We start from the raw sequence: 17,509 nt of genomic DNA, 5'->3' as shown, positions 1-17,509 counted from the left end.
GTGGCGCCCACGCCCAGCCTCATCTAGGAGCAGTTTCTAGCCCCGTGATGGGGTTGGCGCGTCTCCCTCTCACAGAACCAGGGTGTCTGGGATTGAAATCGGAAGGGTGGGAGGGAGGGGAGGGGAGGGTGGACGGGGTGGGACTTTGTGACAATCTATCAGGAGAGAAGACTATTAGCTGGGGAAGAGATTTTGGCAGGTCGCAGGGGTTTAGGACTATGTGTAAGAAAAAGATGTCATTAACCTCTGGAATTTCTGGAATGGCAACTGGATCTTAGTCCCACTCCCATTTCCACACCTCCTGAATCTCATTCCTTAGGCACCCCACTCCATCCCCATCTGGCAAAGCTGCTGCTTTCAGTCTAACCTCAATCCATGCAGCTGCAAAGCCATTGACTACCCTCCTTCCCCCCACTCCATCCTTCAAGGGATCATGGGGATTGGGTCCTCAGCAAGCAAGGGATCCATGTTGACCAAGTGGGGAGCATCTGGGTCCTCAGGACATCCTCAGCGAGACATCATCTTCACAAACTCTGCAAAAAAAAGCCCCGGTGAGGTGCCTCATTATAAAAACCACGGTAGTTTTTTGAGTACTTCCTATGCTGACCTTGGAGAAATTACCTAACCCTCTACGCTCCGTGTTTTCATTTGTAAGACGGGAGTCATAGGCTCACTCTTTCCCCTGTGTTTTTAAGATGGTTAAATGACACAAGGCTTGTGTTCCATGAATGGCCATTGTTAGGGTCTGATGTCACCCTCTCCACCGTCTCAGGGGGATTCCTCTTTACAGGTCAGGAGGCTGGGCCATGAAGGTAGCCCCTGAGCCTGAGTCAGCTGGACAGTGACTGGTGAACCCTGGACAGGACACCCTTTGTACCCGACCTTGCTATGACTCTACACCAGAACTTGCCAGCCCTGCCCTGCTTTGAGGTCCCCCGTCCTCTGGCCTGCGGTTGGCCTGCAGATCTGCTTCCCACCCTCGCCCTCCACCTGTCCAGGAAGGCCACACGGGGAGCGGGAAATGGATCCCTGCCGAGCCCACCCCTGTACGTCACCTTCAAAGTCAACGGTGCCATCTCCATTGACATCGGCCTCGTGGACAACCTCGGAGATCTCCCGGGGGGTGAGCCTCTCTCCCAGAAGCCTCTGCATGGCCTGCTGCAGCTCCGCCAGTGTGATCTCCCCGTCTCCATTGGTGTCGAACTGATGAACAGAAGCAGAGGGGGCTGGCTGAGCAGCACCGACCTTGAGAGCAACGGTGACAGGGTGACAGTGTCCATGGTTCACTAGAGCCAGGCCAAGGGCTTCAGGCACATCTTACTGGAGAATATCAGCACCTCGAGGTCAAGGGTTCCTCCCAGGTTTGCACACATCTCTCCCTCTGTGTAGACAGCATTATTGGGATATAATTGATGTGCAGATAGCTAAGCAGGCTTAACCCGTGCCCTCTGATGAGTTGGACAGAGGCATGCCCTCATGAAACCACATCAATCAGCACAGTATGTGTCACCTTGCCTCCAAGACATTCCCTGTCCCCTTAGGTTTCTGTTTGTTGGATGCGGAACATGAGATCTGCTCTTTTAAGTTTTTGATGCCCAATACAGACCGTTAGTCTGTAGGTGAGTGGAACTCAGTCCTCTCCATAACTGAAACTTTGAGACCCATGAAAGGACAGCCCACCTGCCCCTGGGCCCAGGTCCTGGCAGCCAGCTTGCTTCAGTCTGTGCCTATGAGTTTTTTTGGAGGCCTTCTGTGCATGGACTCCTGTGCACCTCTCCTGTGTGCTGCAGACCTACGGTGGAATGTGGTTCTGCCTTAAGAAGGAAATCCTGAAATGCAGTATCGTGGATGAACCCAGAGGACGTCATGCTGGTGAAAGAGTCCAGGCACACAAGGACAAGCATTTTCACAGGCCAGGCCCTTGGTACATGTTTCCCAATTAATCAGAGACCTCCAGAACTTCTCCCTGCTCCTTAACCACCTCCCAGAAAGCCTGCTATGCCCTCTCCTCAGCGCACACAGAGGGGCCAGGGATGGTCCTCAGCTCCGCTGACCTGGCTCCAACCACGGCCCCTCTGGCCTGCACTCCCCAGGCAGCCTGCAGGGGTCCCTGGCTGCCGTCTTGCTCCTGCCAGGGTCTCCCCTCTGCATGTCAGGCTCCGTGTTCACAGCCACATAGGGGACAAGTCAGATCCTGTCACTCCCCCTGGTGGCTTCCTGTCCAGTCCATGACAGGTGGATGGGCCCTGCCCTCCACAACTCTGAGGTCTCCACCACATCTGTCCCCTGCTATGTTCTTTCCAGCTCCCTGTCACCCTTTGTCACCCTTCCTCAGACACAGCGTCCTGCCTCCTGGTGTGTGCAGTGTCCTCTCCTGGGATGGGACTTTCCTGGAGCAGTTCTGTCCAGGGGGAAATGCATCGGGAGCCTCTCAGGGGATTCTAAGTTTCCTAGTAGCTACATTAAAGAAAAAGTGAGGGGCTGGGGGGCAGCTCATGGTGGAGGCCTAGCAAGCGGGAGGCCCTGGCCCATGTCAAGTGTCATCCCCTTCCCTATCCATCCCACTAGGGCTGGGCCAAAACAAGGAGGGCAGGGGGTGGCCCTCTGGTAGGCTCTGTCCATGGTGCTGACGTGACCACCCCCAGCACCATGGACCCCTTCACTGACCTCCTTGAAGGCGTCTCGCATCTCCTGGACACCAATCATCCCAGCCGTTTCTGCAAGCAACTTGGGGGTCATCAGCTCCACGAAGTCATCAAAGTCCACACGGCCCCCCACTGAGGCAGAAAGGGAGAGGTTAGTGGGACTCCACACCCTGACCTTCCAATCCCTCGCTTCTCCCTTCCAGTCAGTTCCAGAAAGAGAGCGGCTCCCAGGTCCCCGCCATGCATGGGTTTCCTGTTCTGCACTTTTATTAGTGCATGGCAGCCTCACACACTAGCGGGTTAGTTTCGACATGCTCATGCCTGGACTGTAGTTTGCTCCTTTTCGGTCCCCAGTGCTTCCTCTCTACCTCCCCTCCTCCCTCCTCCGGGTCCCTTCCTCTCCTGGATCCTTCTGCTTATTGACTTTTAGGTGGGTGCTCTATGGGTGCACATAAAGGTGGAGCTCAGAGTGGGATGTGCACATACGCATCATCTGGTCATTTCATTCCTCGGTTCTTCCCTGTTCCTGTCCCTCTTCCCTCCCTCAACCCCTACCCCACTGATGTCCCCTCTGTTTCATGGGATCCCCTCCCCACACATTCCCCTGTGAGAGAACACGTTCTCCCCTGGCCTTCCGAGTCTGGCTTATGTCACTGAGCACGGTGTTCCCCAGTTCATCCATTTACCGGCAGATGCTTGAGTCTCATTCTTCTTTGTGGCTGGGTGAACCCCCCTTATCTTTCACTCACTCAGCTCAAGCCCTGTGTCCCTCTAACCTGAACCTGGTGGACAAGGCACGTATGGGGACGTGACTGACCGACTGCACAACCTTGAGCATGGTCAGGACCCCTGTTCCTCGTCTGTGGATCTGTAAAGAGGGAGTGTGAGTTACATTTGCACCTGAGGCTTTTCCAGATACGAATACAGTCATGCCTTGGCATCCACTGGGGGAGTGGTTCCAGGAACCCCCATGGATACCAAAATCTGCAAACGGTCAAGTCCCATCTCCAAAACGTCAAGGTATTTGCATGTAACCTACGCAAACCTCTCATATGCTGTACCTCATCTCTAAGCTCCGAGCTGTTCACTGAGAGCCCCCGATCCTCAGGGTTGGTGGAGAGTCCTCAGAACCCCAGGAGAAGGACCAACAGCTTTGGCTCCTGTCTCACTCCCAGGTTTCTGAGACGTGGGCGGGGCATGTCTCAGAGGCCCCGACACAGTGGAAATGCTCTCTGAGTTTATACTGTGTTGTTCAGGGCACAATGACAAGAAAAAAAAAATAGCCTGAACATGTTTAGTACATACACAATTATTTCCCAAATGTTTTCCATCTGCACTTGCTTGAATCTGCAGATACACAGAGGGCTGAGCACACCATTATCACCTTGAATTCCACCTTAACTCAGTTACATGCCCAGAAGCAAACCAGTAACAATTTTACTTCAGTTTCAGTCTCAAAGTCACCTCTGGTCTCCATTTAAAAATCGATCCTTTTCAACTCGGGAAGCTGAGGCAGGAGGATGGGTGAGCTCAAAGCCAGCCTCAAAGCGAGGCACTAAGTAGCTCAGTGAGACCCTGTCTCTCAATAAAATACAAAATAGGGCTGGGATGTGCTCAGTGGTCGAGGATCCCCGAGATCAATCCCCGGGAGCACCCCCCAAAATCATTCTTTTTCCAACTTTGTTCACCACCATTAGGTGCAAGTGCAAGCTCATTGCTGACATCCAGCATGGCTCCAACCTCACACTCCTCAAATAGACCTTTAGTGGTGACAGTGATAAACCACACTTAATCAGAATTTGTGGGGACTACAACTTGGCCTGCCTGTCCCTCCACCCTCCTTCCCATGGCACCATGAGGTAAGGAGTGTCCTGCCTTCACTCAGAGACCAGGGACCTGAGACCCAAGATAACTTCACTTTTCAGAGTGACTTTCATTGACAAATAAGAGAACTGGGACTTGCACCCAGACCTGTCTCCCCAAGGCCCCTCCAACTACTTCAAAAGCCGCCTCCCTGGGGCAGTCTGCTCTTTTCTACACCCCAATCCTCGTAGCCCCCTGTATCCCCACAGACTCCCCCTCCCCCTGCTCCCCAGTCTCTCCCTGAGCACGGCCCAGCCCAGCCCTGCCTTCCTCCCCCGGGTCTCACAGTTCATGCGGACTTGCTGGCCCAGTTCGGTCAATTCCATCTCCGTGGGCATGTAACCCATTGTCCTCATGAGATTCCCCAAATCCTTATGGGAGATAAACCCATCTCGGTCCTTGTCAAACTCAAGGAATGCTTCCCGGAGCTCTGAAAGTCAAGAGAGAAGAACTTTGGAGGAACTTGAAACAGCCGGGGGGAAGAGTGGCATTCCTTGAAACTCTTGCTGAGGCAGTGACAGAGACTCGAAGGGGAATACACCATAAAACCCAGCACTGCAGAACAGCAGTGAGTGGGAAAGGCGCCCGCAGGGGGAACGGCTCCGAGCTGCTCACTGAGCCCCCAATCCTCAGGGTCGGTGGAGAGCCCTCAGAACCCCAGGAGAAGGACCCACAGCTTTGGCCTCATTTTAAGGCTCCCGTCTCCTCTCATCCCGGGTTTCTGAGACATGGGCCGGGCATGTCGCTAAGGACTCCCACGCACTTAGCTGCCCTGAGGAGGTCTCAGTGTGCAGTGGAGGGGACAGGAAGGGGTGTGAGGTGTGCATGGGAGGAGGTGACACAGACACAGCTGAGAGCAGGTCCCTGGGGGCGTGGAGGGCATTTGGGGGGCAGATGTTACCTTCGATCTCGTCCTGCCCCAGGGGTCTCTCCTGGAGGGAATGCAGGGAGGGAAGGTGGAGAGACAGTCAGGGTCCTGCGCTCCTCAAGCAGGCCCGTCCTCCACGCGCCTGTTCCCTTCACCTCTCCTCCTCCCTCCCCAACTCCCATTCCTCAGCTTCTGCTCTACTTCCTCCCCATCCCCTCTCACTCCTCTTTCCTGTACTTGAACCTGGATCTGCTCTTTCCCAGACACACATTCCATTGTACGTGGAGTCCGAGCCTCCCCAGATGGACAGGGTGGGATTTGCTGTCCCAGCCCAGGTGTCAGAGGCTGGCTCTGCTGGGGCTCCTGGCATTTGAACCTCAGGACGACTCTGGGAGGGAGACCCGGTATCATTCCCATCTTACCCATGAAGACGCTCAAGAACAGGGAGGTCAAGGAAGCTGCTGAAGGTCACACAGCTCTGAAACAGCAGGTCCCCGACCAGGGGAGGGGAAGTTACCCTTGAGGTCGTGTGGCAACTAGAGTCCAGGGCTCCCGACTCCAGGTCAGAAGTCTTCCCAGGGCACCCCACTGCTGTCCCCACCTGGCTCCCCTTCCTCCCAAGAGGGAGAGTCCCTTGGTGTGGGACCAGAGCTCAGTGGCGTTCAGGAGGGCCACTGAGTGCCAGCAGGACCGGTGCCTGCACCTCTGCGAGCGTCTGCCCTTCACTGCCCTACCCGCTGCTGGACATGGCCTGGACACCTGCAGAGAGCCTAGAGGCTCCACCAGCCTGGCCTCCACCCTCCGGCTCCCTGGCCGTCCCCCACTGTCTCTCTTGCTGTCCTCTGTGCAGTCTCATCTCTGTCCGCCCTGTCCTTCCTTCCCTTCCTGACAGTCGCAAGCACAGGAATGGACCCGCCTGCCCTGCCACTTCCTCCCTGGGAGCTTATGGCGAAGGACTCGTGTCTCAGCACCTCGGTTTCTTCACCTGTAACACGGGAGTGAGTCTCGGGGACCTCGGAGTTGTTCTGGGAGTTAAATGACATCAGGAATGTGCAGACCTTTGCACAGAGCTGGCCACACAGCAGGGACTTGGTAAGTGTCCAAAATTGCCATTGTCACCATCACTGGCCTCTTGTGTCCAGAGCAGAGAAAGGGACACCATCCCAGCCCCCGTTTATTCTCCTCACAAAGCCCCCTCCTGAGTTTACTGTCCCCCTTCATCCCGTGGCCCCTGGGAACCCAGAGCCCCCTCCTGTGTTCTGAGCTTCCTGGTTCCTGCCGCTCACCTGCCCCTTCTCCCCCTGCCCCACCCCCTCCCTGCCCGCCCTGCCAGTTGCCCTGCCTCACCCGCTGCTTCTCAGCGATGCCCTTCCTCAGGAAGATGCAGGCGGGGCCCGCGGGGAACTGCATGGGGCAGGCGTGCTCTCAGGTTTGTCCCTCTGGGTGGCCCTGTGCCTGTCCCTGGCAGCCCAGCCTCCTGCTCAGTCCTGTGCCAGCTCTGCTGCCTCTCTGGGCCTCTCCTGCGAGCCTGAGTCTCAGAGCTGTGAAGGCTGGGGGACCTCGCCCAGGCTGGGAGGGATCAGGGCTGTGCCTGCCTCCCCATCTGGCTGCAGGGAGTCAGGGGCAGGGCCACCTCAGGCTGTGACACAGCCCAGGATGGCACTGGAGAGCATTTGAAAGTAGGGATTAGGGCAGGCGCCTGTCCATTCACTGTATCCACCTGCATCGCCTGTGCCCACTCTAAGCCTGGCCTTTGGGCCGTGTCACATGCAGAGGACAGGGTCTGGCCCCAGAGCTCTCCTGACCAAGTCAGGCCCGTGTGCAGGGATGGCCTGGTGACAGGGGGAACAGTGGTGGAGAGGGCAGTCTGGGCTCTCCCCTGTGCCTCTGGTCCCCCCTGCTCTTCCTGAGTAATTCAGTGGCAGCAGGGAGGGGGCCAGGGCGTGAGAAGTCATGGTGGGCTCAGGGCCAGGGGTGGTGAGGGGTCCACACAGGGAGGGTAGGGGACATCTGCTGTGGGGGTAGAGTCCCCTGGGGAGTGGAATGAGGGGCGAGTGCCCATAGAAGGTGGGCATGGCCAGAGGCTGCGAGGGTTCAGATGTGACCTGAGTGTTTCTCCAAAAACTCAAGTGTTGGGAGCTCAGACCTCAGTGTGGCAGTGTTAGAAGGTGTTGTGGGGGGAGACTTTAGGAGGAGGGGCCTAGTATTGAACTTGGAGGCTTGGCCAGTACTCATAGGCGCACGCGCGCACGCACACACACACACACACACACACACAAAGAGGCTGTGTCCATTGGTAAATTTTCTACTTAGATGTGAGGTCTATTTTATATTATAACTATTTAAGTAGATAATGAGAGTGAATGAGTTGGAGGCTGGGTCCCCAAGGCAGCAAGGTTGAGATGAGGGATGAGGGAAGGGATGGGATCCTAAGGGCTTTAACCACATCAGTGAATTAATCCTCAGATGGAGTAATAAGCTGATGGCATTATGGGAAGTGGGGGGAATTTTAGAAGATGGGGCCTGGTCAGACGAAGGAACTCAGTAGGGATGTGCCCAGCAGGACTGGTCTTGTCCCCAGCCCTTCCGCCATCATGGGCTGCCTCACCTCAGGCCCAAAGCAGTGCCGTCTGCAACCGTGGACTGAGAGCTCCGAAACCAAAAGACAAAATGAACCTGTCCTCCTTTAGGTCGTCACCCTCAGGTATCCGGGTCAGTGGAGGAAAGCCAAGACAGTAGTGACCTGTAGGCAGTTCTCCAGCGCTCCCCAATCAGAGGACATGGGAGCTGGGACACCAACTTTCATGAGGGCCTCAGACCTTGACTTCTCAGTACTGTTCCCCATAAGAGGGACCACGTCTCCCAGGAGACGGGCTGATGCCGTGTCTGGGGCAGGACATGAACAAGGGGAGCTGAGACCCTTGCAGCATAAAGCGGGGATTGTTCAGGAATCACGGGGACACGCTAAAAGAACACCGAGGACGGCTGGAGGAAGCTCCTTGGCCACACCGGGCAACTGCAGAATCAAAATCAATGAGGATGGCAGCAAATGATGCAGGAAAACCCAGGAAAGCAGAGTCCACAGGAGGTCAGGGAAGGGTGAAGTGGACGGCCTGATTGCCCAGCTCAACGCGCCCACACACTGATCTCAACTCATTCCAAAGGGAGAGTCCCTTTTCTGGAAGAGTGGAAAAATCTGGCAGATGCCATCTTAATCAAATAACCCAAGAAATGTCATCAATAATGTGACAAAATCATGCCCATCTTGAGGACACAGCCTCACTTTCATGATCTTCCTGAATCTCCTCATGGGAAGGCGTCAGGCAAGCCAAGATGGAGGGGTGACTGACAAAATAACTGCCTGTGACCTTCAGAGAGGTCAAGGTCAGGAGAGTCAAGGGAAGACTGAGGAACCCCCAGCGGGGAACAGACTGAGGAGACATGAGCAAATCCAGCACAGACGTCTCCCCTGGATCCTTTGCTACAGGGATCTCCATGGGGACAGCAGGTGGCTTCCTGTCCAACCCTGCTGTTCTGTGGCACATAGGACTGTCACCCTGCTCCCTGCCTTCATGGGCACCTGGTCTCCTACCCGTGTGCAGGTCTCCCTTGTGTCCAGATCTCCCTTTTATACAGACACCAATCCTGGAGGACGTGGGTCCCCTATGACCTCACCTCCATTTGCTCACATCTGTAAAGACCCAATTTCCACAAAAGGTCACAGTCCAAGTACTGGAGGTTGAGACATCAGGACCTTCTGGCAGGACGCAGTTCATCACCTGAGCCCTTCTTTAGGAAAGGCAGGGTGTGACAAACAATGGTAATGTCCCTCAACATTGGGTCCACGCCAGATGCTGCCTGGGGTCTTGAGACTCCTGTCACCCTCTCCAGGATTCAGGTGCCAAGTGTGATAAGGGGCACAGGCATGAAGAGCCCACCAGGGTCCTGGGCTTCATCACTGAGGGAGAGATGAGTAGGGGCAGAGGACAGGAGGGGAGGGAGGAGGGAGGAGGCCAGAGGAGCAGAGGGGACAGCTGGGGACAGAGTCCACCTGAAGAAGAGTGGGGGAAGGAATTGCTGGTGGGTAAGTGGGACAGGGCCCAGGGCGGGGATGAAGGGAGCCCAGGTGGACAGGGAGGCTGTGCTGTGACAGCAGACCAGGAGCCACATGGTCACACAGCGTCACTCAGCAAGCTTTATTAGGCACCTGTGTCCTCATAGCTGACTTGGCCCCAAGGATCTAGCCCATGAGAGGGGCCCATTCCTCCTTCCCTGGGGTCACCCGCCCATGGGGGCTGCAGCAGCGAGGTGAAATGACAAGGGAGAGTTAGGTGGCTTTGGTCTCCATCACCACATCCATTTTGGCCACATGAACATTGGACACGGTGGCTCTGATGCTCAGGGAGCCATGCTTCAGCTCCAGGGCCCCCTGAGGGGTCTGCAGGATGCACTTCACCACCTTGGGATCCGGGGCCTCCTTCTCCATGATGCCATCAAAGACCTGCTCCAGGCCGTCCTGGGCCAGCGGCCCCCTGAGCACGGCCAGGGCAAACTGGATGCGATGGAGGGTGTAGCTGAAGGGGACGGAGAACAGCAGGGCCAGGTGCTCGTCTGGGCCCTGGTAGGCCAGCAGGCCCGCCGTGCCCTGGAAGCTGGAGCTCGTCTTTGTGAAGGAACAGTGGATGGTGGACTTCGGGGGAAGCACAGGTGGTGGTCTCACGTGGGCCTGGCCACTCCGACAGCAGAGCCTGGGAGAGGAGTTGGGGCCCCATGTGTCTGCAGGCAGTGTTGTGCACTGCACGAGAGGGACTCATGACTTGGGAGAGACGCTCGTCCACTAGGTACCTGATTGCCCCAGCCCCACCACCTACCGTGGAGCTCCTGTCGGCTACATTGATTTGTCCAACATGGTGAACGCTAAGCACACGAGTGCAGAACTCGGCCTACAGCTAACTCTTCCCCTGCGTCAAACACCATGGCACCCGCCAGAGGGCACAGGATGGAGCTCTGTCCATGTCTCCAATCCCATGTCACTCAGGGCTTCTCCCACACCCTCCCTGACCCAGCCTTCATCCTGTTCCTTAAACAGACCTAAGTCACTCCTGCCAGGACCATGGCTACCTGCTCAGCATCCAGGCCCAGGCCACAGGCTCTCCCTCTGGGGCCTTCCCAGAGCACCACCCCCTTTCCTAGGACCCTCGTGTCACTCCCAGCACACACTGAGCCCTGTGTCTTCACAGCTTGGACCTCTCTCCACACCCACCCTGCAGATCCTTGGCTCCCATGTGTGGGTCAAGTGTCCACCCCTGAAATGCTTGCTGCCGTACAGGTATGCAGTAGGCACCCAATAAATGTTTATGGAATGAGTGAATGGACACCGTGATGAGCAGGGCTGTGGGGCCTGACCCCCAGGGCTATAGGCCCAGTTACAAGGACAGAGGATCCACAAGCAAGAACAAGCCCTGAACAGGACATGAGAGAACTCTGGGGTGGTGGGAAGGCCGGGGACAGCAGAGCGGGTGACAGGGAGACCTCTCAGGTTGGGGTGAGACCAGCTCCTGGCAGGACAGAGACTCGACCTGAAAGATGGACAGCCAGGAGCGACGGGAGCTGTGGCCTGTAAACAACCTGCCCGAAAGAGGGGAGGGCCACTGGGCGGCTGAGTCCAGCCACTGTCCTATGCTCTTCGTGAAGTCTGTGATTGATTGGTTTGTACCCACACACTAGAGCCATTGGGTGGGTCCTGTCGTGAACTGAATTGTGACCACCCCCCGGCAGCCCCCAGATTCGCATGCTGAAGTCCAACCCCGGTGCCTCTGAACGGGACCTTATCTGTACAGAAGCTTTAAGACGTGACTCATCTAAAGTGAGGTCTGTAGGGTGGGGGTGCCCTGTGTCCTCAGAGGAAGACATCAGCATGCACACAGAGGGGGACCACCCTGTGAGGACACAGAAGACGGCCACCTGCAAGCCAGCAGAGTCTTCAGGGGACACCAGCCCTGCAGACACCTGAATGACCTTCAGGGAGGAGACAGGAAGGGACTTACATGGGATCCTTGAACGTCACACCTGTCCTGTTGGTGATCTTGATGCCCACAGTACGGGAGCCTCGGACGTCTACCACTGTGTCCTCCAGAGAACACTCCTCTTCATCCCCAGCTGGGAGCTTTGGGTCCTCGCTGAGATCCAAGCAAGAAGCTGTGACTTTCCCCCACAGGGACCTCTGAAGCCTGGGCAGCTACTAGTGAGACACAGCAGGGAGGACCCCGATGCCCCCTGAGGTTCCCACCCAGAGCCGCTGCCTTCAAACACATTTCCCCCAATGACAGATTCAGGAGCTGCTGAGTCTCCCAAGCTCTGCTGCAACCCCACCTCCAGCCCACACAACGTACCTGAACTTGAACTTGACTTCTTGGTAGAGCCCTCCTGGGCTGGAGACGGTGAGCTCCTCCACCTCTCCTGAGCAGAGCTCCTCAGGGACCCTGGGGCTTGAGCAGGTCTCTGTGCCAAGGGCCGACCCAGGTGCCAAGGGCAGAGAACTGACAAGACAGGGCACAGTCCTGCACCGTGGCAGCTCTGGCCCTGCACCTGCACAGCCTGTCTTGTCCTGTGCGCCCACTGTACCCCTAGGGTCCAGGGAGCAGTGCAGGGCCCTGTCCCGTGTGCTGCCTCCCGAGTGCTGCAGCTTGAGTCCCAGAGAGGCTTCACCCAAATGGTGTCACCTGCCTCCATTTCTATCCCCAACTGAGCAAAGGAACCAGAGGTGGTAACACTCAGTGCTGGCAGAGGGGACCCAAGGGACTCAAGGCATTCATCAGGGGCCACATCAGGGTTGTCCCATGTCTGGCTGAACTGTCAGACCATCAGGGAGATCTCAGGGAACTGGCTGCCCTCAGGTCCTCTAGCCACACACAGCCTCCTCAGTCCAGGGCTCTGACTCAGTTTCCCCAGACTCCTCCTTCCAGGAGGCCCCGTGACCACAGAGCCAGCACAGAATCCACCAGCAGGACATGGACACCTCACCAGCTCCCATCACGGGGGCTCATCTGCCTCCACCCCACACTCACAGCCACCAGGGCACACGCAGTAGCACTGCCACGTCTTAAGGACCAGAAAGTGGGTTCCTAAGCTCTGCAAGGACCAGAGTCATCAGCAAAGCAGCTGAAGTCATTCCATCCAGGAAAAGAGTCCCCACTAACCCCCTGAGGGCATCCACTTGCTTACTTATGCCCAATTCTCCTGGAGTTTTCTGCATGTCCCTGTCCAGTGTCTAAGCCTCTGATCAGGCAGAGCCACGCTCTCATGGAGTCAGCGCCCACAGCTGTAGGGACACTGTCCTGAAGGAACCTTCTGCACAGCACAACTCTTGAAGTAGCTGTGATTTGACATGTCCTAAATGCCATCCAAAGAGCATACCAGGCCCTCCTTAGAGCTGCAGAAAGCACATTAGGTCACTCAAGCCCCTGATAAGTCCTATAACAAAGAGCACTGTTTAAATGTCATCTGGACAGGGGTGACTTTTGCTCTGTGGCGACATGGGAAGTTCTAGAGACAGTTTGATTGTCATGTCTGGGAGGTGCTCCTGACTTCTGAAGGGCAGAGGCCAGGGACTGAAAATCATCTTCCAGTGCCCTGCGGCCCCACAGTAGGGCATCATCCAGCCCACACGTCAGCTGTGCTGACAGGGTGGGGGTGGGGGGGCCTGGGCCACCTGAGAACCAGTGTGTGGGGAGCCCTGCACCTTGTGGATGGGGCTGGGTGTCTGGTGATCCCCAGTGGGACAACCAGAGCCTTTCCAGCCAGCTGGAGTAGGGACTCCGTCTTGCAGGAGAGATGGAGAGGTGGAGGCCTGGGAGTGCTGGGCCACTACCTTCCAGTAGGCGCCCACCAGAGAGGCCACAGCTGCAGAAGACAGGAGGTGCCAGTGAGGGGCAGGGACACTGCTGGATATGCTGTGCCATCTGCATTCCCAGATCCCCAGAGCAGGCTTGCATTGCCCTGGGGCCTGGGGCTCCTGATTCTGTGAGATGCACCCACACTTTCCAATCAGCTCCCTTGTCTCTTCAATTGTCTGAGATCAGCTTTTTTAAACCAGGTAAAGATCTCAGCCTTTCTAATGCTCTGAACGTCTCTGAATGACTCAAAGGAGTCACCATCATGGAATTTTGAGGAAAATGCTTGAGAATTAACTGAGAATGATTAAGGACGCCGGCCATTAACTGATACTTCTGTGTGTCCCTCAGGCTTTACCTACTGACCCTGGAGAGGGGCAGAGCCACTTCCCTACCTTCTCCAGACGGGAGAACTGAGGCCAGAGAGGAACCTGAGGACCTGGAGCTTCCCACCTTGCCTCCCTACGGAGGGACGGAAAGACAGTCTCCTGGGCTCTGTGTGTCCTCTGCTCATCCAGCCTCAGGCCACACAGGAGCCAGGGTGGTCCTCTGAAGACTCCTTGCTCACAACTGGGGCTTCCTGGTACCTTGAGAAGAAAATTCCAACTCCTCCCTGGGTTTCCTCCTCTGGGCCCTGCCTACTTCTCTGTGGCTGCATAGAGACTCCCACAGATGTCCACGTCTGAATCTCTGAAGTGTGAGTATGTCACCTTCATGGCAAAGGACCTTTTCAGGTATGGTCAAGTTAAGACTCCTCAGGTGAGGAGATTGCCCTGGTCCTGGATTATCAGGGTGGGCCTAATGCCACCACACAGGTCCTTCTTAAAAGGGACAAGAGGAGAAGCTGGAAGCAAGAGGTCAAGGCAGAGGCCACAAGCCAAGGAATGCAGACACTGAATGTCCCAGAAACTGAAAAGGCAATGAGGGAACCTCTCCCAGACCCCTCAGAAGGAATCAGCCTGGCCAACACTTTGGATTTAGCCCCCAAGACTCACTTCAGATTTCTGACTTCCAGAACTGTGAGATGACAAAGCTGAGGTTTAAAGTTACTAAGCTGGTGGTCACTTGTTACAGCAGCAAGAGGACACTGATACTGATGCCTCATCTCCTCCACCTCTCTCTCTGTCAGACTCTTCTCCTGCCTCCCTCCACCTCAACTCTACATATGCAGCACCCTTGCTCCAGGAATCTCCACCTCCCCCTCCCCAAGGAGAAAGTGTGGAAGTTGATCCTTCACTTCATTCAGAAACCTTCTCTGATATGACCCTTCAAGTAGCTCGACCTGGTTCTCTCAGTGAACCCCGAGTTGTCTGTCAAATTGTGTCCCCCCAAGTTCCTGTGCTGAGGTCCGACCCCAGCACATCACACTGTGCCCTTCTTTGAGATTCATGTTTAGAGCGGCAGAGTGGAGTGACCTTGCGAGTGAGCTCTAACCCACACAACTAGTTTCCTTACGAAAAGGGGAAATTGTCCCAGAAGACCCAGAGAAGGAAGAGCATGTCAAAGGACACAGGGGGAAGACAGCCATCCCTTCCCAGCCCAGGAGGGAGACCTGGACAACCTCCCCACGCCCCCAGGAGGAGCCAGCCCCACCCACCGCTGGGCTTGGATTTCTGGCCTCTGGACAGACAGACAGTAAATTCCTGTGTTTAAGCTCCCCAGGAAGCCAGCCACTCTTCATCCCTCCCCCTAGCCCATTCTCTCCCTGAAGGTGCTCACGGTCTCTCTCCATCACAGAGGCAAGTCCCAAGGGACACGGGCCTCTCTTAACCTCTGCAGTCCTCACGCCAGACACAGAGAAAGTCTCCAGCACGTGTTCACCGAGCAAAAGCCAAGGGGAGGGCAGGGTGGCCTGACCCCTACCTGGCCACGTTCTTCACCTCGCTGAGGATCTTCGTCTTGTTCATGCCAACGTTCTTCTTGGACACCTCCAGGAGCTGCGTCACCATGTCCCTGCTGTAGCTGTCGGCCCCCTGGAACGTGCCGTACCTGTCTCTCCATGACGGGATGTCATCTGAAGGAAATCACCCAGGTAGGAACAATGAACTCTGGAATTGTGTCCCCTGACTCCAGGTTTGGCTAATGTCCATGGTGGCCAAATCCAGCCGGCTCCCTACTTGACTTTACAAACAAAGATGGGTTGGCACTTGATGTTATGAAACTTCTCTATATTTTAGTATCTGGGTCCCCTGCCTGCAGAAGCTCCACATGAGGACAGATTTGTATTCTTTTCTGTTCATCCACGTCACCTGGAAGAGCAGCTGACACCGCCTGGGTGACGAGCCAATATTTGCTAAGTGAAGAAGGCAGGATGCCCCTTACCTGCGAGTGAGCCTCTCACTGGAGGGCAGAGTGGAGAGGCCCAGAGGCCACTAGAGCCCGGCGTGGGAAGTGGCACCCCGGCCCTGCAGGACTCCCACCCTGCATGCCCCCCTGCTCACCTGAGCCTGGATGATGTGTAGGGTGCCCAGGAGGCAGAGGGTGCACAGGCAGCAGGTCAGAAATGCCCCCAAGAGAAGAGGCGGCATGCAAACCACCCAAGGCTGAGACAGTGAGGGCAGTGCCCTCCAGGAGGCCCGGGGGTGGACAGGGCACAGTCCTCCTGCTCACACTCATTGTCCCTCAGTCATTGAAGGGCAAGCCTGGTGCTCTTTGATGGACCCGGCCCTGCCCAGCGCTGCCAGCCTCGTGCCTCCCTACCCCGCCCACCAGTGCTCACCTCCGCAGTTGTCGGTGTTGAACAGGGGGAAGTGCATCACCACGGGCCCAGCCGCCCCTCTCAGGATGTGGCAGCTCCTGGGTGCTCTAGACCACTCCTGGAGCGCAGCCTCCTCCACTGGGGGGAAGGGGATGCCGTGGTGCTGGCAGTACTTGGCAGTGGCCCTGATGGTCTGACAAAGGGCAATAGGCTCCTGTCTCAGAATGCTCAGAAACCCCCTGGGACCCAGAGACCCAACAGAACCTCAGCCAGGAGCGCAGACTCACGGCCAAGCAGGCGCTGGCTTGGAGGGGGCAATGCCTTCTAACAAGGAGAAAGCGCCCCCTCTTGGCTGCCCACCCGGGGATGGTGTTCCTGCTGTTCACAAGCTTGGGAGTGACCCTAAGGGCTGGTCACACTGACTCAGGGGGTGAGAAAAAGAGAGACCAAATGACGGTTTGGACCTCAGCTCTGCCACAAATGACATGGTCCACACCCATCTCATCAACACCACAAGAGACACCATGCTATCACCTCATAGTGGGCATGGACAGTGACTTAGACACCCTAGGCCAGTGCTGCTGCTAGTGATGGCAGGTCAGCTACAGGGTGCTTTGACACTGTCTAGTTGCTGCATTGGAAGTAAGTGTGGTGGTCGGCTTTCTGTTACTATCACCAAATACACAAAATAACCATTTTATGAAGGCAAAAGTTTTACTCTGCACCATGGATTTAGAGGTTCCAGCCCCTGATCCACTGGCCTGTGGCTCTGAGCCTGTGGCAAGGCAGTGCTTCATGGTAGGAAGCAGGAGGGAGCAGAACCACTTGCATCTTGAGCCACAGAGCAACAAGAGAGAGGGGAAGGGCCAGCACCCCACATCCCCTGTGAGGACACACTACCAGTGACCACTGAGCCACCACCTAAGGGTTCTACCACCTCCAGTGTGCCACTCTGGAGATGAGCTTCACAGGGCTCTTGGGGACAGTCAAGGTCCAAACTGTAACAGTAAGGAAAAAGAAGCAAGCCAATCTATCTTTAATATAAATTTTAGTAGATCCAATATGCCAAAAGCATGGATAATCAATATAAAATGGTGGACAAGGTCTTTTATATTTGTTGTCTTCATCCCCTCAATAAAATCCGGGGGGAGCCTCACACGCAGCACGTCTCTCTTCAGAGGGCGCACATCTGAAGTGCTCATTGTCACAGGCTGCTGGTGGCACCAAGGTGACAAGCAGCTTTGTGCCATGTTCTCTGAAGTTCCACCTTAACAGGCTGCTGTTTTGGTATCAGCACTCCTGCTCCTTTCCGCACCCCCTGGGAGCAGCAACCTTTCTACTGAAGATCAGCTAAGCACCCGGCACTGTGAGGAGCCTTTGCAGACTTCACTAAAATGGGTCATGCCATCCCCATTTTGCAGATGAGAAAGCCAAGGCCTGGAGGGTGAGCCCACTGCTCAGGGTTACACAATGAAGATTTGAGAGACTGACTCCCAGGACCCTGGTCTTTCCACCTTTGCCACAATGTCTGGAGATCTTTATT

The 17,509-nt window shown here is 56.1% G+C and overlaps 2 protein-coding genes across 6 annotated transcripts in view; both read right to left on the bottom strand.

Annotated features, from left to right (window-relative positions):
* Positions 1-163: 163 nt before the first annotated feature.
* Cabp5 (calcium binding protein 5) lies at positions 164-6,786 on the bottom strand. 2 transcript variants are annotated; one of them, XM_071604231.1, is made up of 6 exons: positions 6,724-6,786; positions 5,410-5,440; positions 4,795-4,938; positions 2,668-2,777; positions 1,056-1,203; positions 164-533 (listed from the first exon to the last, which is right to left on the bottom strand). In XM_071604231.1, exons 1-6 carry the CDS (start codon positions 6,784-6,786, stop codon positions 508-510), a joined length of 522 nt encoding a protein of 173 aa, XP_071460332.1. In that variant the 3' UTR covers positions 164-507. The 2 variants fall into 2 exon arrangements, with proteins under 2 accessions (XP_071460332.1, XP_071460333.1); XM_071604232.1 differs by having other exon boundaries at positions 5,410-5,437.
* Positions 6,787-9,558: 2,772 nt separating this feature from the next.
* The window catches only part of Pla2g4c (phospholipase A2 group IVC), a 31,071-nt gene continuing 23,120 nt past the window's right edge, over positions 9,559-17,509 (bottom strand). For 3 of the 4 annotated variants that reach the window (XM_027920325.2, XM_027920324.2, XM_027920327.2), the window contains exons 14-18: positions 15,988-16,159; positions 15,132-15,282; positions 11,769-11,915; positions 11,424-11,555; positions 9,559-10,124 (exon numbers count right to left, since the gene is read on the bottom strand). In XM_027920325.2, the coding sequence (XP_027776126.2) occupies positions 9,704-10,124; positions 11,424-11,555; positions 11,769-11,915; positions 15,132-15,282; positions 15,988-16,159 (1,023 nt within the window). In that variant the 3' untranslated portion in view covers positions 9,559-9,703. Of the gene's footprint in view, positions 10,125-11,423; positions 11,618-11,768; positions 11,916-15,131; positions 15,283-15,987; positions 16,160-17,509 lie in introns of all 4 variants that reach the window. The other variant, XR_003580453.2, reaches the window with a different exon arrangement.

This window comes from Marmota flaviventris, chromosome 18 (genome assembly GCF_047511675.1).
Source record: "Marmota flaviventris isolate mMarFla1 chromosome 18, mMarFla1.hap1, whole genome shotgun sequence".
Classification (NCBI taxonomy): Eukaryota; Metazoa; Chordata; class Mammalia; order Rodentia; family Sciuridae; genus Marmota; species Marmota flaviventris.
Note: the sequence above shows the minus strand (reverse complement) of the source record. Positions and strands in the feature narration are given on the sequence as shown.

Excerpts from the sequence above, each read along its gene's own strand:
- Cabp5 (XM_071604231.1), bottom strand. The coding sequence starts at position 6,786 with ATGCAGTTCCCCGCGGGCCCCGCCTGCATCTTCCTGAGGAAGGGCATC. Across the intron at positions 5,441-6,723 it reads GCATCGCTGAGAAGCAGCGG|GAGAGACCCCTGGGGCAGGA; the intron begins GTGAGGCAGGGC and ends CATTCCCTCCAG. Across the intron at positions 1,204-2,667 it reads TGCGAGACGCCTTCAAGGAG|TTCGACACCAATGGAGACGG; the intron begins GTCAGTGAAGGG and ends TCTGTTCATCAG.